Source organism: Marmota flaviventris, chromosome 17, assembly GCF_047511675.1.
Source record: "Marmota flaviventris isolate mMarFla1 chromosome 17, mMarFla1.hap1, whole genome shotgun sequence".
Taxonomy (NCBI): Eukaryota; Metazoa; Chordata; class Mammalia; order Rodentia; family Sciuridae; genus Marmota; species Marmota flaviventris.
This window is the reverse complement of record NC_092514.1, coordinates 74,129,835-74,154,797: the sequence shown is the minus strand read 5'-3', so window position 1 is coordinate 74,154,797 and position 24,963 is coordinate 74,129,835. Positions and strand designations below refer to the sequence as shown.

General features: G+C 62.0%; 1 protein-coding gene across 9 annotated transcripts in view; it reads right to left on the bottom strand.

Annotated features, from left to right (window-relative positions):
* Window positions 1-1,012: 1,012 nt before the first annotated feature.
* The window catches only part of Septin9 (septin 9), a 141,515-nt gene continuing 117,564 nt past the window's right edge, over window positions 1,013-24,963 (bottom strand). For 7 of the 9 annotated variants that reach the window (XM_027923933.2, XM_027923935.2, XM_027923934.2 and 4 more), the window contains 9 exons: window positions 9,684-9,875; window positions 8,648-8,776; window positions 8,276-8,357; window positions 7,804-7,941; window positions 6,812-6,929; window positions 6,009-6,104; window positions 5,705-5,801; window positions 2,807-2,858; window positions 1,013-2,630 (listed from right to left, as the gene is read on the bottom strand). In XM_027923933.2, coding sequence (XP_027779734.1) covers window positions 2,498-2,630; window positions 2,807-2,858; window positions 5,705-5,801; window positions 6,009-6,104; window positions 6,812-6,929; window positions 7,804-7,941; window positions 8,276-8,357; window positions 8,648-8,776; window positions 9,684-9,875 — 1,037 coding nt within the window. In that variant the 3' untranslated portion in view covers window positions 1,013-2,497. Of the gene's footprint in view, window positions 2,631-2,806; window positions 2,859-5,704; window positions 5,802-6,008; window positions 6,105-6,811; window positions 6,930-7,803; window positions 7,942-8,275; window positions 8,358-8,647; window positions 8,777-9,683; window positions 9,876-19,714; window positions 19,802-20,957; window positions 21,066-24,963 lie in introns of those variants that run through there. The other 2 variants (XM_027923939.2, XM_071603589.1) reach the window with 2 other exon arrangements.

Here is a 24,963-nt window from a genome sequence, read left to right as displayed (position 1 = left end):
CCTGGCCCCTGTGCAGCTGAGAGGAGGCAGAGCGAGGCTGGAGGCCTTTAGGTCCAAGTTCAAGGCTTTCACACTCCTCTCCTGCACTGCCCAAGACGGCGGGAAAGGGGGTGCAGTGGGTCGAACAGAACCCCCCAAATTCACGTCCACTCAGAACCTGGGAATGCACCCTCATTCCTTGCAGATGTAGTGAAAGGCCAGGTTATACAGATCAGGGTGGACCCTAAGTCCACGGTGCTGCAGAAGAGGCTGGGGAAGGCCAGGTGAGGACAGAGGCAGAGACTAGGGTGACGCAGCCCTCGGGGGCTGGAAGGGCAGGGAGGTGCCTCCCCTAGAGCCCTGGGAGGAGCAGCGTCCCCGACACCTCGGCTCAGCCTTCCCAGAACTCCGGGGTACATTTCTACGGTCTGATCCGACCCAGGCTGGGGTCATTTGTCACAGCAGCCACCAGGCACTGAGACACAGGACTCTGCCCACACCAGGGCTGCTGGACCAAGATTCCCGGGCCTCAGTCCCCGCACCTTGCACACAGACAAGCTTGCCCGGCCAGGCCTGGACTGTGTGGGGACACGCTCTCTCAGGATGCGTGAAGTTGTCATAAATTACTGCTAATCACTGACCAGCTGCTAGGTCAACCTCATAAATTTCAAAAAGAAAAACTTTCCAGGCCTCCCCAGCAGAAACCCTCCAGACCCCGATGGCGGATGATTTAAGGCCCACCATTTGCTTTCCTCCACAGCGGACAGCTTCTCAGTCCTACCCCTTCCTTGCCCTGTGTGACTGAGACAGCTCCAGGAGTCACCTTGATGTGACCCCGACTCCCAGCAAGTCCTGTGTAGGATGCTCCCCACCACAGCTCCAGGGACTTCTCGGTTCTGAGTCCAGGTTCCAATCTGGCCTGACATTTCTTACCTGAGCCCCTCTCCACCTGCAGTGGACCCCGGCCAGTCCCGAGGCCCGGAGAAGTGCACTCTCAGGGTAGAAATGACATTTCCACTCGGGAGCCTCTGAGTTTGCATTTGAAACATTTATTTCAGGAAATACATTTCAACATTTTTGTTATTTATACAAAAAGAGACGAATTTCTCAGGAGGCACAGAGCTAAAGGCCATTACGGAACACAGCCCAGCAAAACTGTTCAAAATCTGGTTACAGAGAAAGGAAGCAAAGCCTTCCGGAGCCGGGATGCTGCTAACCCCAGGCGACATGGGGGCTGGGGAGGGCAGGGCCATGCGTCCTGGACCCTGGGCTGCACACTTTCAAAGTCTTGGTTTTGGCAAAAACTTGGCAAGTCGGTAGTTGACATGTAAACTGTGGGGCAGAGGGGTTTGTCTTCTCCTGGAATGGGAGGCAGGAAGGTCAGCTGTGCGTGGTCCCTACCAGTCCCCTCTTGGGGACCAGGCTGTGTCACGGTTAAGCCTTTCTCTGCAGCCTAGGTGTATTCTGTGTATCTCTGACCCCTTGTCTCTCCCTCTCTGGGGACTTCAAATCGGACTCTAGGGTACAGAGGCCCAGGAACATGGAGGACAACCAACAGCCAGGCTCTGTGGCCTCCCGTGTACCCAGGTCTCTGGGGCAGTGAGGGCTGAGCAGGAGCAAAGCTGGTGAAGGTGGAGGAGGGGCATGAGTGTAGCCGGAGCATCTGGGCCAAGCCAGACTCCACAGGTGCCAACGCACCTCCTGCGCCTGCAGGGTGGCCCCCACTGCTTCGCCCCTCACCCCTCCACCAGAGTGCGGGACATGCCCAAAATTCAGGGTGGAGGTACCTCCGTCCTTTAATCCTCACCAGATGGCACTGCAGCACCCACAGGCAAAGGGAGGGAGGAGAGGGGACACCACAGGCCTCCTGCCTGCAGCCTGTCTGGCCTGAGGGGACACACAGGGACGCTGAGATAAGGCACTTTCTGCTCCGGGCTCATGGGCGGGCAGGGGCAGCCGGGGACTTGCCACCTCTAAGCAGTGGGGCAGGCGGGGTGCTGAGTCATGTCCCATGACATGTAGGGGGCAGGAGGGGCTCCAGGTCCACCTGCTGGCTCTGTCCTCCCCTGGGTACAGCCTCCGACAGGGGCCAGGGGACGTGGCCACTGGGACAGAGTATGGCCCAGTGGTCATCCCTGCACCCTGGACCTGGCCCAAGCACAGACCCCCCAGCTCTGCAGGCTCCGTGCAGGGGGCAGACAGTGGCTCTCCTGGCCCCCGGGAGCTGGACCTGGGCGGGGGGTTGGATCCAGGGGGCCCTCCCTTCTGCCCACTGCCCAGCCCTCCCAGCCCTCAGGAAGGCCAGAGGCTGGCCCAGGACCAGGACCAGACCGAGGTCCAGCCACGTGCCCGGAGACCTCGGGCTGGTGAAGAGCACACGGGGGACGCGCCTTCTCTGGTGACCAGGCAGTGTGTAAAAGGGGCGGAGACGGGTGACAAACGGAGAGAATGATATGAAATAAGACGGGTGAATGGGCGGGCCTGGGGCGTGGGGGACTCGGGTGGGTCCCGGGGGCGTCTACATCTCCTCAGCGTCTGGCTCCTTTTCAAGGCCATTGGCCAGGGTGCTGCTGCCCTCGCTGAGGCGCTTCACGCGGTAGGCTTCGAAGTGGATGCTGCTGGTGATGTCCTTGATGTTCTGCATGTGTGTCCTGCGGGGAGCGGGGTCAGCGGCCGCCTGCCCCTGCCCGCCCCACCCCGATGGCTGGGTGCTCCACGGGTCCCCTGGGCTCACCAGGCCTGGTGCTAGGCAGGGCCTGCCACCTGGTGCCCTGAGCATGCTTCCCTCCCCGGGCTGCTACCACCCACCAGGCACCCGGGCTCTCACCTGATGAGCAGGTCCCGCAGGTAGGCAAACTCACAGTGCGTGGTGTTCTCGACTGGGGAGAGACGGGGCTTCAGCGTCACGCAGGACACCCCCCCACACCCAGTAATGCTGCCAGGAGCAGCTTCTGCGGACAGTCTGCTGGAGCTGCGCAGGGGCGGGAGGGGGAGTCCGGGGCACCTGCAGGCACCCGGCACTGATCCCAGCACCTGGGATGCTGGGCGGCAGGAAGAACTCAGCCCATGCTCCCCAGAAGGTTCCAGCCTATTGGGGAGATGGCCCTGCCACCAGGTCAAGAGCCATAGGAAGGCCCCTGCTCCCTGGGTGGCCAGGGAGATGGCTGGGAAGAGCTGGCTGTCCCAGCACCAGCCCGAAGGCAGGTGGGGGCTAGAGTGCAGGGAGCGGGAAGAGGTGGGAGTTGGAGGGGCTTTTCAAGGAAACCCGGGCCCCAGCTACAGAGGCACAGAGTGGGCACCGAGTGCCCGCACACAGAGACTGTGACAGTGGCTACCCTCGGTACAAACTCAGGGACGGCACAATGAAATGAGACACTGCCTGGGACTCCTGCACAGGGGACATGACCAAGGGGACCCCAGGGGAGGGGTGAGCACAGCTGGGGCTCACTTCTGGGGCCACCAGGGGGCGACACGCACGTCCGTGGGCTCCCCTGAGCACGCCGGTGCAGGTGGAGCGCTGTGGGTGGCAGCGAGGTGCCACTCATGGCTGTGGCTAACTCACACACTGCCAGGTGTGTGTGACCGTCACCAGGGGTGGGGGCTGCGTGGCATTGGTGGAAGGACTAGGGAAGCTACTCTCCCTGGGTGGCCAATGCAGTCTCCTCAGGCCCTGCAGGCCCAGCTAGGGTCCTCTTCTGTAGCCACTAAGGCAGGCCTGGGAAGGCGTCCGGGACTCGAGTCTGCCTGGACGAGGTCACAGAGGGATTTGGAACCCAGGCCCCAGCTCCACAGTCCCGTCTGCCCTGTCACAGAGCAGTAGGACTTCCCCAGTTGGCGGTCTGGGTTTTGCCTGAGGAGCCAGCCGGCGGGGCCCAGGCTGTGAAGAGCCGTCCCCTGGACCCCATCCCTGCAGGGCTGGGCCCCACGGGAGGCTCTGCGGCAGGCCCCAGGCATGCAGCATGGTTTCCCGAGTCTGAGAGCTAGCAGGAACCAGAGCTCAAGTCTGATCTGTGTGATCGGCTTCCTGGCTTGGGCAAGTTATTCTGCTCTCCCTGACCCTGTTTCCTCATCTGTAAAGTGGGATAACAGTGTCACACACTTCTCAGAGACGCGAGGACCAAATGAGCTCAGGGTGTGATCTGCAACACCCACTTCCTCTTCCAGGAAAAACCACCTCGTGACCACACCTGCAGGGGTGCACCAAGCAGCAGGTTCTCTGGTCAACTCACGAGGTCTCTGGTCTGGACCCATCATGTTCTGGGGAAGTCTCTAGGGTCTTCATAAAAGCCGGGTGGCTTGAGTATCGCTACCCTGTAAGCATCTTTACAGGTGCCAAAGGGCTGCCGCTTAGAGGGTCCCTCAGCTGAGTCCTGACATACGGCTGCCTGAAGTGCCTGGCGCTGGCCACCAGGGGGCAGCAGCAGAATGCCGATGTCCAGTCCCCCCTCCCTGGGTCCCTGAAGGCTCCTTTTGATCCCAAGCGTCTCTGTTCTCTAAAACATGATTTTCGTAAAGGGGTTCCTGGAGCAAGGTTTGGGGGGTGCGCAGGGAGGAAGGGAGGAAGTGGAGGAGGGGCCTAGGGGAGGTGTCCAGGGAAAAGCCTGACAGAGCCTCCTAGTTCTGATGGCCCCCCCCCAAATACTTGACCACTCCCCTGGAGTGGGGGAGAAAACCAGGTCCAGCACGTGGTGCAGACCCTAGAGATGTCCAGACTGGCTGGTTTAGAAAAGCACCAGAAGGCTGGCACTCAGGTGGGGGGCGCGTGGGCATGGGTGAGCAGGACAGGGCAAGCAGACAGGGTTCTCGGGGTGCTGACCCTGAGACAGGCCTGGTGCTCCTCCATGTGCTCCTGCAGACGAGAACCCCTGGCCAGAGGAGTTGCCCTCGGGGCTGGGACCCTCGCTGCAGCACCTTCCTGAAAGGAGGGTGGGTGCAGGGACCTCGTGACAAGGGCTCCAAGGATTAAACAAGGACCGTCACCCTGAAGGACCAGTGCCTGCTACCTGCCATTATAACCTGTTTCTTTCTTTTTTCTTTTTGGTACCAAGGACTGAACACAGGGGCACTTGACCACCGAACCGCATCCCAGCCCTTTTTATATTTTATCTAGAGACGGGGTCTCACTGAGTTGCTTGGGGCCTCGCTGCGTTGCTGAGGCTGGCTCTGAACTCTCCGACCTCCTGTCTCGACCTCCGGAGCTGCTGGGATGACAGGCATGTGCCACTGTGACTGGCTATAACCTGTTTCTTAAACCCACGGCTCCCCGCGAAGCTCTAGTGGGCTGTGGGACGTTTGATTTGCTGAATTCTTGGCACACGGTACCCACTTTATAGATGGTGAAAACCGAGGCTCTGGAGGATGGAGGACTTGCCCGAACTCACAGCAAGGAGACTTTCTGCCCCTTCTCTCCTGGCCTTTGGGCAGAGCCAGGCCTCCCTCCTCCATGCTAAGGAGTATGGAAGGAACAGAGAAGAGGAAAGAAGTGTCCAGGCCCACCCCCGAGGAGCTGCCGCCGGGGCTGAACGTGCCCCAGACAGGGCCAACGTGTGTGTGGACCTTGTCCAGAAGACGTCTTTGAAGAGGTAATAAAGGGTTTCAAAAGGTACCAGCCTGCACTCAGGGTGGGCCAAGGACAGTGACAGGTGTCTTCAGTGGCCTTGGGCCATGTGTCCTGGGTGCAGAGACTCATTCTCCCCCTCCCCCACGGCCCCAGGAGGGGGAGTACCTTCGATGGTGCCCCACTTGGTCTTCCTCCCGAGGATCCGCTTGCCGTTGACTTGGTACTCCTGGTCACTGCCCACAACGGCAAACGGGATCATCTCCTGCGGGAGGGGCGGGTGGGTTGGTCCCCTGCTCAGAGAGGCCAGCTCAGACCTGAGGCCTGGGAGGAGCTGCCCTGAGCCTGGGCCCCCCCCCACCCCGCCCAGCCCCAAAGGCAGTTCCCCAGGGCTCAGGCCATCCCCCCATTTCCCCAGACCCCCTCGGCAAGCCCTGGGACCTGGGAGCAGCGCCGTGGCTGAGGCACTCACCCGGAACTTCTCGTTCACCAGCCTGTCCTCCGAGTCCTCGTCAAACTCCTTCTGGGGGTACACGTCAATGCCGTTGGACAGCAGGTCTGCGGTGATCTGGGGGACCAAGGGGCAAGCTGGAGCCACCCTGCAGCAAGCTGAGCCCACCAGCTGGTATGGTGACCTCAATGCTGCCAGCTGCCCCTGGCTCAGGGTGAAGGGCAGGCTCTGGGGGCGGGACCCTGATAATCTCCTCTTCTGGGGCCTCCTGAGTAGAGATGGTCTAGCGGACCTGCCCGCCCTGAGATGCTGTGGACCTCCAAGGGCCCTGGGGTCACTCATTGTCCTGTGTCTCCCCTGCCCAGCTCAGAATTCAGGGTTGCTGAGCCCCTCTTGCCGAAACCCTGGTCATAGCCACCTCCGGTGCATCTGCTGTGTTAAACTGTCTGTCCCCAGACCGCAGCGCCAGCCACGCGATGGGCAATGGAGAATGTCCCAGGGAGCAGCTGTCACATCTACCCTGAGCTCCACGTGCACCTGGCCGCGGGTCCCTTTCCCTCCAGGAGCTGCGTCTCTGCATGGTGAACTGTCCTTCCCTAGGCATGCTGGGAAAACCCCCACCTGGCCCCCGATGGAGGCCCTTGGAGCCGGGGATGAGACTGGAGGGCCTCCCCAGGCCACCAGGCTGGTGCGCGGGCACCTCAACATGAAGAGTTCCCTGGCTGTGTGCCTCCTGGGCTGGGGTGGCCTCTTCCAGGCCCACAGCCTGCCTCAAACACCAGTCCCCAAGGAGCAGGGGGCCAGGTGGAGGCGGAGCGTCCTACCCGCTGTTTGAAGTAGACCCTCTCCTCCAGGGTCAGTGTGTCAGCCTTGGCAATGACAGGGACGATGTTGACCACCTTGCTTAGGCGCTTCATGAACTCGATGTCCAGGGGCCTGAGGCTGAGACAGAAGGAATCGGGTGAGACTCAGCTGCCCTGCAGCAGGGGACTGAGGGAGGCCCCGCCGCCAGGACTGGGCATGAGTTGCCCGGACTGCCAGCTGGGGCTGTCCGGTGGGTCCGCACTGATGAGGACCAAGTGGTGAGTGCAGGGCACGGAGGGGCAGGGCAGGTCCCCGACAGCACCACTGAGCTGGAGCAGAAGGGTGAGGCCAGCTCCCAGCAGCCTCGCCCACGAGGTTCCCAGAGCCCAGCTGCCCTGGACAAGTCCACGTGGAGGAGCTGCCCCTGCCCAGATGGCCAGGGGTTTGCCTGGCGGGGACAAGGGGGAGGATGGGAGCCAGCGTCCAGCAGCTCTGAGCCCTGGGGCTGGCTGCTCTGCAGGGCACCTGGCCTGGTGAGCCTGGGGTCTCAGGTGGGGAAAGGCATGGAGGTGGGGGCTGGCAAGCCTGAGGAGTGGGCGTCACTTCCCACTGGAGCAGACCCCCCACAGTAATAAGTCACAGTCAGGCCAAAGCGGGGATCCGGGCAGAGTCAGAGCAAAGATGGCCAAGGTCACCCCTGCCCCCGGGATGGGTGCTGGTGAGGGGACGGGGACCAAGCCCAGTGCTCAGCTGGGGTCCCAGTCCAGAGGGTCTTCTCCAGAGAAGCACCCTTAGCTCTCCCTTCTGGGTCTCAGCCAGAGCCTGAAACAGCTGGATCAGCTGCTCAACTCCCCAGCAATGGGACACAGACCCCTCGCATCACAGCGGCCAATCACGGTCCCCGACGCGGCCCCTCTGTGCCCGGCAGCAGGGTGGACAGACCGTGAGACATCCCTGGGGCCACGGGACCTGGGGCACCCACACCAGCACATGGGGCGTGAACAGGACGTACGAGTGGCCTGTGGCAGGGATGAAGTAGAGGCAGCAGTGGACGCGCGTGTCCGGGATGCGCTTCTTCCGGTTGATGTTGACCTCCTCCTGCAAGTACTTCTCGTACTGTTCGTTGATGAACTTCATGATCGGCTGCCAGCTGCGTGGAGACCCGGGTCAGCACGCAGGACCCTCTCCAGGCCCCAACAGGCAGTCAAGGACCCCCACCTTCCTATCACACCCGGGGACGTGTGGCACCCTGATCTTACAACTCCCTGCCCAGCGTCCCCCTGCTGACCTTTCACCTGGTGGGGGGGTCAAGATTCCCATGGTGACTCTTTGATCCATAATTTTCAGACCCCAGGACGGGTGTTATAGGCACATCAGCCCTCAACATGGCCACAGAGTCCTCAGGGTTCTGACCCTGGGGCCCACTCCCAGAATGGCTCCCCAGCTCTCTGACCCCAGGCCTCACTGCTCCCCGGGAGGCTCACCAGTTCTCGTTATTGATGTGGTCCCCAAAGCCCGGCGTGTCAATTACCGTCAGCTTCATCCGGACGCCCTTCTCCTCAATATCTGCAGGAACACAGCACCCCAGGCTCAGAGGGGAGACCAGGACCCTCGGGTTGCCTGGTCAACCCCGGGGTCCCCCGGTGGGCAGTGGTGGCAGACAAGGTGGCACCGGGGAGATCGACCTCAGACAAGGAAGCTGGTGGTGATCTGGGTGACCCCCGACTCAGCTTCTGGGTAACTCAGCCTGCCGGGGTCCACACCACTCATCCCTGAGTCTCAACACGCCCAGGGCTGTCACAGCAAGTCCTTGCTGAAGGGGCCCCCGCTGCCTGGGCCCAGGCTGTGGTGCTGACCGTGTGTGATGGATTTGATCTCGATGGTCTTGGGGATGCGCTCCTCGGAGGGGGGCTGCACCGACTTCCGGCTGATCTTGGATTTGAAGAGGGTGTTGATTAAGGTGGATTTCCCCAAGCCGCTCTGCCCTGGGAGGAGAACCAGAGGTAGGTTGGCAGGCTCTCTGGGGAGACAGTTCCCAGCACGGGACACAGGGACGCCAGGCTCACAGCACCCTGCAGCGTCCCTGCCAAGTGGGCGGGGCTTCCTCCTCCCCATAGTGCCCAGTGATACATGAACCCCCACAGCCGGGCTCCAGGGCCTAGTCACACTCAGCCAGAGTCCCCGCCTGAGAGGTGGCCACCCAGGCCCCGAGAGGGTTCAGGGAGGCCTCACCAAATACAGAATGCCAAGGCCCCAGAGGTAGGTATGGGCCGGTGCACACCGACCTGGGCAGGTGGCTCCCCAGGACAGAGGGGAAGCCCACCAGACTTGTGCTTGGTTAGGCCTGAGCTGGGGTGCACTTCCCAGACCCCTCCTGCTGCCCCATGAAGCAGCAGGGCCCCGTGCTGAGATGGGCTTGTTTCCACCTGAGAAGCTGGGCAACCCCCACCGGGCTCCTGGGAGACCCCACGGAGCCCCAAGCCCTCAGGAACAAGGGGCCGCCCATCACACCCAGCCTGCACCCTGCTGGGGTCCCCCTGATCAGTGACCTCCCCCTGCTGACACCGGTTTTTATAGCCCCCACACCCCACTCCCCAGGCAGGCTGTCAGACAGGCCACTGGGAAGCCTCCAGCCAGGGGACAGGCAGCAGAAGGCACGCGGACGTCACGGCCCCAGAGCCACCGCTCACCCGTCCTTACCAGGGCTCTTAATGGAGGGAACTGGTGGGAGCTGGGGCCTCCTCCCAGGCACCCGTGCGCCCACAAGGCCACTGGCCAGAGCTGCCACCACTTTACAGAGGGACGCGTGGGGCCCAGGCTGGTGTGCCTGGCCCACGTGCGGGCTGGCGGGTTCCCGCGTGGGTCTGGGGCGACGGGAGGCGCGGGACTCACCCACCACCATGATGTTGAACTCGAAGCCCTGCTTCATGGCCTTCCTCCGCATCTGCTCCAGGATGGAGTCGATGCCCACGTAGCCGAACTCCACGGGGGCCTTCTCGTTCCGCGTGGCCGCGGCCTGCTTGAGGGCGGCGTCCCTGGAGGAGTCGGCCATGTTGCCAGCGCTGCCGGGAGCTGCCTCGGGGACTGCAGGAGAGCAGAGGTGTCGGTGCTGGGGTGTCCCCAGGCCTCCCACCCCCAGGCCTGTTCTCAGACGAAAACCGAGGCTCAGAGAGGCCAGCCCTTGTCCCAGTGTCACCCACAGGCCACAGCCAGCTCTTGGCATTCAGCCCCCCCACCCCGTGCCCACTGTGCCAAATGGGGACTCCCCTGGTGCCAGGCGCCAGGCAGCAAGCACTTCGTCCCCTCTCCTTGGCCTCAGGCTTCGGGACCCCTGGGGGTCCTCTGGGCAACAGAGGGCCAGCATTGCTCCGTCCTGGCCTGGCCTCGTGAAGGTGTGTCCACTCTGTGAACCCACCAGCAGCCCAGGGTTGGGGTGGGATGTGGCGGCAGAGTGCCCAGGGCTGCCTGTGCCTGCCCCCACCTGGCCCAGGTGACCACCCAGGTAGTACCTGGCCCCAGGTGCTCCTCACCCACAGTCAAGGCCCAGGGTGGGCTTCAGGTCAGACAGGCTGTCTGTTTAGGAGTCCACTCTGTGGGTCAGAGGCTGGGGTCGGGGAGGATGCCTGAAGGTGGTCACTGGACACCTCAGGAGCTCACAGCCAGCAGGGGTGCGCAGGGCTGTCCACTCCAGACACACCCCATCATAGGTGGGCAGGCGCGGGGGGTGCCCACCAGGTGAGACACCCCTCTACCCGCTGTGTAGAACTGCCCTGGCACCCAGCTCCGGCTGCCCTAGGTCCCCTTCCCTGACCGAGCTGGTTCAGGGACTTCCCACCCCCTCAGGGCACTGAGGAGGACAATCTGCCCAGTCCTTCTTCCCAGGGAAGGCCCAGCTACCCCCCCGCTCTTTCCAGAGCACCCTGGGCTCAAAGGAAAGGACCACACGGCCCATCTGATGCCTCCTCCCCCAGGACACTGACCAGGGTGGCCACAGGGAAGACAGAGGGGACAGGCTTCCAGGACTGAGGGACATGAGCAGGCTTTGGTTAAACTGTCCTTCAGCCAACCTCACCCACTGGGCTGAGCCCCCACGTCCCCAGCTGACAAGCTCTGAGGCCAGCAGCTCTCCCCCCCGCCCTCCCCAGGCCACGGTGGGGAAGAGACCGAGGACGAGTGGCTTCCCAAGTCAGTCCAGGAAGGGGGTGGGAGCGGTCATCCTCACAAGCAGGTCCTTCCCTGATTCTCAGCCTCTGCTGGGCCCAATAATCGACTTCACGGAATCAAGGACACAAGGAAAGAGCAGAATGCATATAAGACTGCCAGGAACTGCCGCGGGCCCGCTATCTCCATTCCCAAGCACCATCCCCAACAAAGGCAGCCCCTGGAGCCACGCTGCTGTCCCAGCCCCAGGCGCCAGGCTGCCCGTGCCCACCCAGGCCAGGGAGAAGCCCGACGGCTTCCAGCAGGGGCTTCTCTCCCTGCTCAGAAAGGTCCTCCTGGGCTTCCAGGATCTTTAAATAAACAAAGACTCAGCGCTGCATCTGGCCCCAGAACCTGTGGCTTTGGGCTGCTTCCTGGAGACAGCCGTGGGGCCTGCCTCGTGGGGCAGCCGTTCAGCCTCGCCCACGTGACTCGAAATTGCTTCCATCTGTCTGTGGGTCTGGGAGCCATTTTGCCCAGACCGGGGCCAGCCCCCACCCCTCGGCCCCCTCACTGGCAGTGCGCAGGGGGAGGGTGCCCCCTGAACTCTCCCGCTGCTGCGAGGAAGGGTCCTCCCGGGCTCCAGCTGGCCCCCTCCACAGGCACCAACGTCCACTGCAGAAATTCAAACCAAGCCAAACATCCTGCCCACCAGGGTCCTGCTGGAGAACTGATAATAAGAGCAAGAAAGAGCCCCAGCCTCCCTCTCTTGGGGAAGCCTCTGGCCTGCACATTCCTGCAGCCCCCTCCCCGGCAGCATCCTCCGCCAGAGGCGCCCAGGAGGGCCCCTCCCCCGCACCTGCCTGGCTAGGGGGGCGCCGGGGAGGCAGGAAACGCTGGCCCTCGGACACTCCAGGAACGGCACCCTCGCTCTTGGGGTGCTGGAGCAGGCTGGACGGGGGGGGGGGGGCGGGGGGCAGAGTCCACCCACCCATGGCCTGTGCTCACCACCACTCTGGACCCACCTGGTACAACACCAGGCAACGCGGAGCCACGACTTAGAAGGGGGGAAGTCTGCCATCCTAACCAGCGTCGAGTGCAACTAACCTCAACAAGACCCTGTGTCCATGACACAACGGCTCCCCGCTCCCGCAGCCCCTGGACCCCCACCCCTCTCTCTGTCTCTACGAATGTGACAGCTCTGCGGAGCCTGGGGAAGTGGAAATCGCACAGTACTTTGTGTCATGTGTCACTGCACAACACCCTCAATGTGCACCCACGCTGCAGCACATGCAGAAATCCCCTTCCTTTCTGAGGCCACATGATGTTCCTCATATGTACAGACCGCATTCCATGTGGCCATCAGAGCTGCCACTGGGCACCACGCTGTGGCATACGGCTCTTGGGCACGCTGCTCGGACTCTCCTGGGTCCGCGCCCGGCCGGCAGTGGGGTAGAGCTGCTGGCTCCCACGGCGGCTCTATTTTTAATTTTTGAGGCTCTGCCACAGTGTGTTCACACGTGACTTCCAGCCCTGCAAATGGCAGGTCCGACAAGGAACTGCTTTTTAATTTAACTAATTTAAATAGCTACATGCCTCTCATGACAACTAGTGGCCAGCGCCAAATCCTAGCCCAGCCCCCTTTTACAAACTGGGGAGGCGTGCCCCACCCCCCAAACACCACTGGAAATGGTCAGACCAAAGAGGCCTGGACTGACTCTCACCCTGAAAGCTCACATTCCCTCCGTGATGCACGTTGGATACCCAGTCCCCAAACAGACCGCGACCCTATGCCTGGGGAGCAGGCTGCACGTTTCCCAATACCCGTCATCTCCAAGCTCCTGGAAGCCCAAGGCTGTGGCTCATTCAGGGGTATCCTCCACCCCCAGTCCAGAGAGGAGCACAAAGCAACTACCCAAGAAACATCTAGCCCAGCACCGTGACACACGCCTGTGATCCCAGCAACTCTGGAGGCTGAGACAGAGGATCACAAGTTTGAGGCCAGCCTCAGCAACTTAGCAAGACCCTGTTTCAAAGTAAAAATAAAAGGGCTGGGCTGCGGCTCAGTGGGTGAGCGTCCCTCCATGGATCAATGAAATGTGGCAAATCCCTGCAATGGATCCTCACCAGCCACAGAGAGGAAGAAAGCACTGGCCGGTGCCACACCTGGGTGAGCCCCGGAAACACCACTCTTGGTGGAAACAACCAAGCTGCGTGGCTCGTGCCTCCATGCAGACGAATCGTCCCCCACGGGGGACTCGAGAGACGGAAAGCAGATTCACGTCGCCAGCGGCTGGGGGGAGGGAGGTACTTACTGAGTCTGGAATATGAGGTGAGAAAATTCTAGAAGTAGATAGAGGTGATGGCTGCACGAGGCTGAGAATAAACGCCTGGCACCTGCACCTGAGGGGTGGTGGAGGGGCAGGAGGCATCTCTAGTGGAGCTGGACCACACCAGCCAGCTGACGGGGCAGAGGACAGCTGAGGCTCACGTGCCGACACTCGGGCCCGACGTGTTGCCAAGCCCCGTCCCGGCAAGCAGCCTGTCACCTCCCAGCAAGGGCGTCTCGGGTGGTGACCAGCCAGAGGAGCCGGTGCAGACTTTGACAGGGTCTCTCTGTAGGTTCCCGTTCTGCTCTCAGGCCCACCTGCCACTCCCTCCCTCCCCGGGCACCTGCTGCTCGGTCTTTTCCCCAGAGTCTTGAAGAGAAGGGTGGCTGCCATCAGTGGAGCCCAGGCCAGTCCCACCTGCCCCCCACCCCAGAGCCCAACAAGGACGGCAGAATCGAGTCACCCCGGTAGTGGGGAGGGCTGTGGGCCACACGCCTGGCAGAGGTGCCCAGGGGCAGGAAACTCAAGGCCTTCGGGGGTCTCGCACCTCATGCCAGCAGGCTTGCAGGCCAGACCTGGGAACCAGCACCAGGGGCCGCCCTCCCGCCCCTGCTGCTCTGGCTGCTCTGAATCCCAAGGGAGTCCACACAAGCCTCCTGTCCACACAGCCCCAGGGGCCAAACGCAGAGGCAGCTCTGTCGGGCAATGGCCTCGGCTCCAAGAAACATCTAGAAGCTGCAGGGTGACAACCAGGGTGACGCCTTTGCCCTGTCTCACGCCCAGGCATGCAACCCCTGCAAACCCGGGAGTCTCCCCCCAGACACCCCCCCACACCGTGCTCAATAACTGCCCACGGAGGGCAGCAGAACACAAAGCCAGCCTGCCCCGGACACCTGCAGGGCCCACCAAATGTCAGGGCAGTGGGGACACTGCACCCAGGGACAGCCTCTCACTCACCTGCCAGGCCTCCAGCAGGCTGGCCCTCTCTGTCAGCAGCGGGGCACACAGGAGAGGCCACCGCCTCCCGGAGCTCACCCCCAGGGACTGTGGGGCAAGGCTGCTAGGGACATCGTCCTGCCTGCAGCTGCCTGGCCTGCAGTGAGCCCCGTGGAGCACCAGACTGCAGAAAGAATGTCACACCCCATAAACATGAGATGACCCCGGTCCCCTGCAGAGGGACTTCTTAAAGGTGGCCGTGACCTGGGCACAGGAATGGTGACCAGAGCTGCTGCTCCCTCTTCTCTCACCTCCCCGGTGCCTGCCAAGTCCCCAGGTCCAGGCTCAGCCGTGGGCATCTCCCCACACCCCTGCGCCCTCACTCCTGTTCTTCCTGAGCTTGGGGGTCGGCACCAGCACCCTGGGAGTGGGCGCTTATCTATCCCCTCACAGACAGGACACTGAGGCTGATGAGGCTTTGTCACTGCCTGGGGCTGCACGGATAGTGGGGAGCGGAGCCAGGATCGGAAGGGGCAAGCAGCCCCGCAGGCCAGGTCCTTGGGTGGGGAGGAAGGACTGAAGTAGCCCTCCCTATGTCTCAGTGGGGTGGTCCAGGGGCCCGGGGCTCTGTACTGTGGCCACAGGCTCCGGGCCTCGCAGGCTGGGCCCAGCAGCACAGGGCTGCCAGGAGACCCTGCCCACCTGGCTCTGCCCACCTGGATTTCCATGACCTCTAAGAAAAGGCACCTGAGCGCCAAGGGCTGGCCAGTGCTCCCAAGCTCTCCCAGCCTGATGAGGGCAGACCCTGGTGCACCAGAGGTTCTGGGCCCCCAAACAGAAGGCCAAGCAGCCCCGGTGCCCTGTCAAAGCTCCCAGGGACCTACACCCCAAGTAGACAGCAAAATGCCCATCCTCGTCTGGAAACTGCACCTCCAGGAGCTCACCCCAGGTCGGCCTGACCAAATCCAAAGGCCCAACTCAGATGACTCCCTCTTCTGGTATGAGAGTGGGTGGAGGGAGGAGCCGGCAGGAACCAGTTCAGGAAAGAGGTGAAGGAGAGACAGGGAGAGCCATGGGGCTAGACACCAGGCCTGCGCAAGGCGGCAGACCTGGAAGGAACTGCCCTGGGAGGAGGTGGTAAACCAACAGCTATAAACAATAACGGGAGAAAACTATCCCGGGCCCCAGTGGGGCAGGACCACAAACTTAAGTGTTTTGTAAATATCTGTCGCTTCCTTCCTTCCTAATAATAAACCAAAAGATGGCGTTACATGTCAGTGGCTCTCTGTCGCCGTGACCAAATACCCAAGAGCCACAACTCAATGGGTGGAAGACTCGTTTGGGCTCAGTGTCGGTCCAAGGTCAGCCAGTTCCTTTGCTCTGGGCCCCAGAGGAGGCAGAGTCTCAGGGTAGGGTGGGTGTGGCAGAGCAGAGAGGGAGGGGCTAAGGTAGGACACGCCCCTACTAGGCCCCACCTCCTGCCGTTTCCACCACCTCCCAGGTTGCCATTAAACTGTGACTCCATCAATGGGTCGATCCCCTCAGGATCCAATCACTTCCATAAGGCTCCACCTCTGCACTCAAGGACCAGGCACGGGGGACACTGAACAGCCAGCCCAAGACGAGAGACTGGAGATCAGGCTGAATGAAAACAGAGGCGGTGCATGGCACCACGGTCATTCGCTCGCAGGCGGGTTGTGTGTTGGTTCTTCTGAGGGGCTGGGGACAGAACCCCTGGCCTCACACCGGCGCGCAGGGCCCTGGCACTGAGCTCCATCCCCAGGCCCCCCGAAGTTCATGCACTTGAAGATCATGTATCAGCCAAGCCTTCCAGATGATGCAAGTCCCTTCCAGGTAAGGTGGTCACAGAGGTGCTGGACCTGTGTGTCACCAACCTTACAGAAGCTGATGAAGGGAAAGGACCCTTCAGGGAATGGACAAAGGACACACACACACACAGGGATATCTGGGCGATTCAGAGGGGCCCTCAAGGCACCCTGGGTCTGTGAATGAGCCACCAATTTAAAAACCAACTTGGCCTAAGGGGAATTTAGGATTGAATCGGGTTATCTATCCCTGGATTAAGCTTCAGCACTCGATGAAGTTTTATCAACACACACAAAGTGGTCTTGCGTCCCCCGGCTGGAGAAGGACAGGAACGTGAAATGACGAGAGGTCAAAGGCCAGAGAAGAAGTCCAAGAAGCGCAGGGGAGAGGGAAAGGCTGGGCTCCCGCCAGCTGGGCTGCATCCCTGGGCCTCGGAGGCTGGCGCCTGGGTTGGGCAGAGGTGGGACTGCCGCTCTCCGGAGGGCTCTGGAACCGGGGTCTGTTCTCATGTTCTCAGCTCCGCTTGTCACTGAGCCGCGTCCCCATGAACGACCCAAGCCACCCCAAGCTCCTCGTAAATGTCACCAGAGACTTCCTGTTCTTTTCCAAAGATGGAAACACTGAATCTAAATGAGCGAATTTTGCGAATTTGCACAGGCCGGGATCAGGGGCCGGATTGTAAAAGCGCGCACGGCTCACACGCGGCTCACCTAACGTGGTAAGTAGCTCCACTGGGAACCACACTTCTCACTTTGTCGGGGCGGGAGGTGTCTCCCTGGAGCCGGCAAGCCAGAAACCCGAGCCTCTGCCCTCCCACCTGAGACTGGTGTGGAAATCCAACACAAAAGCTCAGAGGGCCGGGCCTGCCAGTGCAGGAGGCTGCGCCCAGTTGTGTTTTCCTGAGCGGGTTCTCCTTCTCAGGAGCAGGAGTGGCAGTGTGGGAAGGCCCAGGCCCCATGCCCTCTGCAGGACCTGGGAGGGTCTGCCCCCACACAACTCTTCCTTTGTTCAGGGGCCCAAGGCGCCCCACTTTCCCCACTCCCACTGCCAGTCTGGCCGCCCCCTGCTCTTCCCACCAACCCTCTCTTCCATTGTCACAGGAGCCTGCAATTCCGCCAAGACAGTTTCACTGGCCCAGTGCACAAAGTCACATTTGGACCAAGTCCAAGGCGCGGCCCCACCCCCTCCCACCCCCTCGAGGGCTCCCTTTCAGTTCTGCCTCCTCCTCTGCGGCCCCTCCTCCTCCTGGGGAGCCGCTGACGATTGAGACATCAATCTTGGGTCAGAACAGGCTGCAACCTGCAAGCCATCCCCAAGCACTTCCTCAAAGTCACGCAGGCCACGGAGGAGCCCTGACTTCCTGTGCCAGGGATCTACTTTGCCTCTCAGTTTTCCACTGCCCCCCCATCTCCAGCTGGGGCGGGACGGGAATGCCCCCCCACGCCTCCCCTCTCCCAGGGAGCAGGGAATCCAAGCAGCAGCTGCACCCCACAAAGCGCACCCAAGACCCGGCCCCCACCAGGCCGACCCCATCCAGAGGCTGCCATCCAGATTCCTGCAAAGTTCAGAAAAGAAGAGTCCCCCAACACCCCCACCCCTACCCCACCCCCACCCCCGCCAACAAAATGGTGGCAACTGGCCATTTGTCACAGGGTGGAATTTCCTCTTATCGGGGATGTCCCCTAGGCGGAGGGGGCTGGGGCCGGGCCTCCTCTCCCCAGGCCATCAGCCCATCCATCCACTCATCTGTATCAGCGCGGCTGTCAGCAGATACCCACCAGAGCCCCATGGTGAGACCAGCCGGAGGTGACCCAACAGCCGGAGGTGACCCCAACAGCCGGAGACCAGGGTCTGAGGAGCACCGCAGTTTGTCCCCCTGGCAGGACCTCAGCAGAAAAGGGCCTTTCCCCAAAGACACCAAGCAAGTCCCTTCTGCACAGACCGGCCCACGCCGCCTGAGGCTTCCTGAGGCCCATTCCTGGGCTGTGAGTGGGAGCCTGACCAAAGACCCCCTAAGGAGGGAGAAAGATGTCTCATACAGCCCTCCGATTGTGTCCGAGGGCCCAGGAGGGGGTGGGTGTAGGGGCGGTCACCTCCCCCTCAAGGGGAGCCAAGCAGCCAGTGGGTGAGCCAGAGGCCCAGGAAGCCTGTGAAGCGTTTCCCCAGCACAGAGCTCGGCAAGTCCAAAGGCCCTGAGGCAAGGAGGGCGGTCAACGTGGGCAGCTGAGTGGGCGGGGGGCAGCTGAATGAATGAGTGGACGAGGGGTGGAGAGGCGGAGGAGTGGGGAGTGGGTAGACGTAGGTGGATGGATGGGGATGGAAGGGTTGTGGATGGAGGGATGGGGGACGGATGGATGAATGAGTGGGCAGATGAGTGGATGGATGGGCTGATGGGCTGATGGACAGGTGGGTGGACAGGTAGCCTATCCAAGGAATCTCAGAAACACATCACCGCAGGCTCTCCCCCAGCTGCCGGGGCACCGTGCCGTCAGACACCTTCATCACCTCTGGGACGCCCAGGAGCCAGGAACGAGCAGGTGGCGCAGCCTGACCTGGCAGGAAGTTGAGCCACACCTCTGGATTGGAGGTTCTGACCAGGCAGAGCTGCCAGTCCTCTGGAGGTGGAGGACACGGGCCACACCTTCCCCAAGCCAGGGAAATGGGCTCCTGACCACCTTTCCTCTCCCCTGATTTCGCCCTGGCCTGCGTGCTGACCCCTGCTCCATGGGCACCAGCTCTGGCAGAGACAGGCCTGGCTCCCCACTGACGTCACCCTCCCCTGGACAGCTGAACCAACGTCTCCCCCCAGGTTCACACACCAGTGCCAGCCTCACAGCGCCGGGAGTCCATGGTGGCTCTGCACCCGTCCCAGGGCCCCTCCATGCCAGGCCCGGCACCAGGCACCGCCCTGGTCAAAGCACCACGTGAAAGGCACCTGGAACTGGATGCGCCCCACCCTGAGCCCACCCTCTTCCCACCTCCCCTCAGCAGCCCCAGCCACAAGTGGTCACAGCTGACAGCCAGGCTTCTCTCTTGTCAACACCCCCAGTTCTACCAATTCAGCCCAGTGTCCCCTCACTTGCTGACCATCCCCTGAGGCACCAACTACCTGACCCAGTCTCCCCAGGGGACTTCCTGGTGCTCTGGCGTTGGATACTTAAACTAAGGTGACCCTTTCCCTCCCTGCTACTGTGACTGATGTCCACCGTGCCTAGGGCAGCAGAGTTCTGGGCTCCAGAATCCTGTTCCACTGACAAGCTGTGTGACCCTGAGCCAGTAACCCAACGTCTCTGTGCCTCCACATTCTTATGTGTGAAATGGGATAATGTGTGTGCCAGGAGATTATGAGGATCAGGTTAGATGCTGACAAAGGGTACAGCACTGAGCCCCCTCAGCCAATGCTCTTTGTTAGTAAAACGCCCGATCTCTGTCTGCTCTCCAGAGCCACACGGGCACAGCCTCCCTGCCCAGAACATTCTCTCCCCTGCTGCTCCTGGGAACTGCCTCTTGTCTTCCCAGAGCGGCGGCGGACTGCAGGGTCTTTCTGTTCTGGGGCCCTGCTCAGTGAGCGGCTACTTGTTACTCGGCCTCCCCTGCTGGCTGCGGCACCCCGGGGTCTGTCTGCGGGGTCTGTCTGACTCTGAGCACAAAGCCTCACCCCCGCCCCCCCCCCACCCCGCAAGCACCTACCAGGATGCTGCAAATGAGTGGTGGGTCAGCCGGCTGCGCTCTCCTCTGCACCTCCCTTCCTAGAGCACCCCAGGGCGGCCGCGGCTCCCCAGTGAGCCCAGGTGCCGCCTGCTCCCTCCTGGCCTGCGGTCCGGGTGCTGGCCAGTGTCCTTTCCCACGGCTGCCGTGTGTGTGGCAGCATATGAATGAGATGCTAACAATTTCCGGTTTCCATCATCTGCTGGAGCCCAGAGCAGAGGCACAGGGAAGGATGGAAGGGCTTCCTGGGGCGGCTGGGGCGGGGGCCACTGAGGACATGTTCGGGAAATGGTCAGGGGGTGGGATGGGGCGGAGAATGGGCGGCCTGGCTGGGCCCTAATCCACCCACACCAATGCGGGGCTCTGGGCTGGGCTCTGGGCTGCAGGCAGAGCATGAGGGCAGTGGGCAGGGGCTCACCTGGGCCCGCCTCCCCCACAGCCCTCACTACCTGGGAGGACACCAGCGGGAGGGGTCGTCACCAGCCCAGGCTTAGGAGTGGCACAGGGAATCCACCAGGTGAGGCGCGGCCAGGACAGTGGAGCGCCCCACGTCCACGGCGCCCTGGCCTGCACGCGCTCAGCCACAGGCAGGCACCCTGGGCCCCAGGCCTGACGCGGGGCCCACGGGGGCACAGCGCTTCACATCCATCGTGGGCCCAGGCCCGTGGCAGAGGCCACACTCCTATGGCAACTGGCTGTGTCTTGAAATCAGCAAACACCGCAGCAAAGTCAGCTCAATGAGGGGCTCTGGGGCCTGCTGCGGGGACCCTCCCGGGCCGCGCCCCCTCCACCCCGCAGGACAGGGCCGCCCGGGTTTACCTACGTGGGATTCAAGCAGCGACCTCTGGGGCAACCCCTGGGAACCTGCCGATGGCGACAGAGGCTGTGGCTGGATTTCGCAGTCAGTGCGGGGACCTGGAGGCCCGGGAGGGTGGGAGCCAGTCCCCTTTCAGCCCAGGCTCCGGGAAGGAGCCACATTCATATGGTAATTTCTCCCAGGAACCAGGAGGGGGGAGGGGGAGGAGGGGGAGGGGCCGTGGCCTTCCTGAGGCTGTGCCCAGTGGGCCTTCCAAGTTGGCTGGAGAGTCCAGTCCCTGAAGAGGACGCAGCAGGACACAGCCCAGGAAGGCAGACCCTGGCGGGCTAGCCAAAGGGAGAGGGCTTTGCTCTGCACACCCGGTGGGGGCTTAGAGTGACCTGGGCTCCCACTTCTTCTATAGTTTACCTTTTGTGCCTGAGATGCAGAACATTCCAGAAACGAACACTAGAGCAGGGTGCCCAGCCCTGGAGACCAGTGGGCCGCCCCGCCCCCTCCTGTGCTCACATCCTCCCCCAGGAAGGCCGCTCCTGCCCTGCACTGAGGCTGGCCTGGGGGAAACAATCAGGAAAGTCACTGTCCAGGCCTTCTGAGGCAAAGCAGGCCAAACCCACCGCCCCGCCCACCCACTTCCTGTCTCACACTGCAACAGCCCACCCACCCGGGCCAGCGCCTGCCGACCTCCTGCAGGGCATACACACAACTCCCACTTCCCCTTTCTGACACGGCCTGCCGGCAGAGGAAGCTAGAAGTCGGCGTCCAGGACCCCACTGCAGACCCAAATGTCCACTCCACACCCCCCACCCGCACCCCAAGTCATCCATGAGAGAAATCAGCCTATTCCAGTGAGCTCAAGGAGAGAAAAAGGGACCCTTGGCCTCCTGGGGTGTAGGGTGGCCGTGGGAGCAAACCTCAGAGAAACAGCTACAATTAAAGAAAAATAAAAATTAACATAGGGGCTGGGGCTGGGGCTCAGAGGTAGAGCGCTCGCCCGCCATGCATGGGGCACGGGGTTCCATCCTCAGCACCACATAACAATAAAATGAAGATGTTGTGTCCACCGAAAACTAAAAAATAAATATTTAAAAAAATTAATAGAGATAATTAAGAAACAATTAACCATGCTCCAGGCTGCACCAGGATCCGTCCTCTGACACACAGAGGCTCCTGTGCTCAAATGGACCCAGCAATCACCCCAGGGAGAGAAAACCTGGGTCTCCTTGAAGGCCACACCAAGACCACGCACTGGAGCTCGGGGCAGCCCGGGGGGCAGCCCAGCGGCCGTCACCTGAGGGTGGTCAGCCCAGAGGAACTGAGCGCCAGCCGGGGTGTGGCTTGGTGGCAGAGCGTTGCCTCGCAGGCCGCAGCCCTGGGTCCCGTCCCAGCACTGAGAACAAGGACAAGGCATGCCCAGGCTAGAGCAAGGACCAACCTGGACATCACCACTCCAGCCAGACAGAGAAGGTCACGTGTCACGTGATTCCCCGATAAAGGCACCTACAACAGGCAAATGCAGAGCCGGGAGCAGGTGGGTGGACACCAGGGGCCAGGAGGGGAGGGGACGGAGATAGGCAAAGGGCAGCGCGCGTCCAGGAGTCGGGGTGACGGCTGCACAGCCGTGGTGGGTATTTAATGTGTCACCTTGACCGGGCTCCAGGGCCCCCCAGTGTTTGAATCTGAAGGGAGTCTGGGGATGAGCTTAGTAAAGCCAGTGTCCTCCCTGATGTGGACGGGCCCCTCCTATCAGGCAAAGGTGACAGGGTTCAGAAGCTGCCCGATGAGGCACCCTGGCGTGAGAAATGGCCGGAGCGGAAAGGACTCTGTCCTCTCCCTGCTCCCTGAAGGAGGTCCTAAGACCCTGGCTTGGTAGGTCCCCTCCACACCTGCAGAAGAGCACCCTCATCTCCCAAGACCAGGCACCTGACAGACAGGCCACAGGCTGCGCCCGCTTCCCCAGGCAACCACTCAGCTGACCCAGGTCACCACTGTTCCCCTGCTTAGTGCAACCTCGCGCAAACCTTGGGCTTCGCCATGGCTGTGGGGCTGTTTCCTTATAATGTCTTCCGCGTGTCGGGAACTCCGTGTGCCGGTCTCCCATTCACTCTCCTTCACACTCAAACTGACGCGTCGGGCCATGAACCTCCCACCTCTGAGATCGGGGGAGCGATCCTAGCGATAAATCTGGTCCACACAGGGCCAGCCCCTCTGGGCCCTCCCTCTCCGTGGCTGCAGTTACCCACGGCTGGCCACAGCCTGAACACCCTGACCTGAGCCGCGGGCCACAGGTCAGCGATCCGTTAGTTTGAAATGACCGCTCCTGTGTACTGCACAGCAGCCGCTTCCTTGCTCGTGACTGTTAATCTCCTACTGTGTCTAATTAACAAGTCAAGCTCCATCACAGGTAAAGTGGACGGGAAAAGCAGGACCTCTGGGTCCAGGAGCACCTGAGGCTCCAGGCAGGGGCACCTTGGGCACCTTGTCCCCCAGGGACACAGAGGTTTGCTGTTGACACACACCTCCTGTGGGTCCCATTTCTCTGGGGAACCCTGACTCGTACAACTTTACAAATATCCTGAAACCACTGGACGGGATACTTTAAAAGAGTGGACGTCACAACATGTGGAATTCCGCCTCCATAAAGCTATCATTAAGGACAATAATGGCAGCAAAGAGCCGTGAGATGTGAACACCCGCTCCACCCCCGAGAGCAGGGACTGTGGCCTCCGGGCAGGAACATCCCTGCTTGAGCCTACAGGGAGGGCCTTCAAGCCCCCCACCCCGACCTGCAGCTCCTGGTACCCAGGGTCCTCAGTGGGCTCATCTCTGCTCCCCTCCCTGTTGCTCACCCCAATGGCGGCCATCAACATAAAGCTCTCACAGGCATTTTAAAGAAGGCCCCGTTGGTGCCAAGGGCTGGAGTCTGCAGTCACAGAAGGACGCTCTCGCAGAGGAGGCAGGAGCCGCCACATGGAAGGAGAGGCCGCAGCAATAAAAGCAGCCATCAGAAAGCCAGGAAGACTGAGCTCCGCTGTCCCCAGTGTCCCTGGGCAGGAGGGAGGGAAGGGAAGCCCTGCCCCAAGACACCCCCCTCAGCACCCCACTCCCTGGAGCCCAGGCAGAGGGCTGGAGGCGCGGGGGCTGCAGCCTCCCAACAGGACCCTGCAGGGGCCAGGAGGAAATGGCCGCAGGGGCCCCGCTGCTGGGCCAGGACTTCCTGGGCCACCTCTGCAGTACCCACGCCCTCTCTCCATTCAACCAAGCCAACAGCACCCACCAGGAGCCCTGCTGAGGACCAGCCCCAGAGAGAACTCCGTCAAGCCTGATGCGGTCAGGGTGACGCTGGCCCAGAGGGAGTGGCCCCTGGGCTGCTCACGGCTTAATGACAACTTTAGCGTTTGGTCTCCAGCATCACATGGGGTTAGTCTTTGTTCCCAGCAGTCCTTGGAAGACAGCCCCATGGTGAGCCAGGGAGGGCCAGCCTAGCCTGGTGTAGTGTCCACGCTCCTGCTCCCCCACACACCCAGGTCCCTCACGGGACCCTCCCCGTCCCCAGCCATGCTCCTACTCTGTAGACTCAGTTTGTGCTGCTTAGTCAAGGCACACACAGCAGGGCCATCTGCCTCCCCTCCACACCTCACGGAGGGCCAGGCTGAGGGCTGCACTCTGGGGAGATGGCTGCCATGAGGTCCTCACAGACCAGGCCAGGGCCACCATCATGGTGGCATCTCAGTCCCTCAAGGCTATCCACAAGCGCACAAAGGCACCGTGCAGTGGATTCACGAATGAGCGGATGCGTGAATGAGGACAGAGGTGGCTGTGGGCCCACAAGCACAGGCCCAGGACCCTGGGGAGATGGAACCAGGCAGTCCAGCAACCATGAGCCCTGGGGGTGGGGGGGCGGCTGTGACAGCTGCGGCCATGGGAAAGGACAGCTGGGGAACCTTTACACTGAGTGGCCTCCCTGTTCCCAGGTGAGCAGGAAGCAGCGGCAGCCTGGAGTGCAGTGTGGGTGGCCCTTGGGGACCAAGGCTGGAGGGACAGTTGTGCAGCAGGCATTGGGTGCGGGGGCTCACCCCTCACTGCCATGGCCTCCTGGATGCTGGGATCCCCTTCCATGTCCCCCGCACGCCCACACCAGGCTCCACTCCCAGAACCGAGCGCTTCCCCCCCTCTTGGCCCCACTGTTCCCACTGCCACTGTAGCTGGGCCGTCCCCCAGCCCCTGGCAAAGCCCCAGGGCCCAGAGTCCAATCTCCACCACCCCTGTGCCTGCATCTTGGCCTCCTGAGCATGCCACAGCATTAGGGTAGTCCAGCTGACAGCTGACAGCTGGTTCAGAAGCTTCTGGAAAGCCATGCTCGCCCCATGCTCGGCCAGCAGCTGCCATGCAGTTGGAATTTAACTGCAGACGCAGC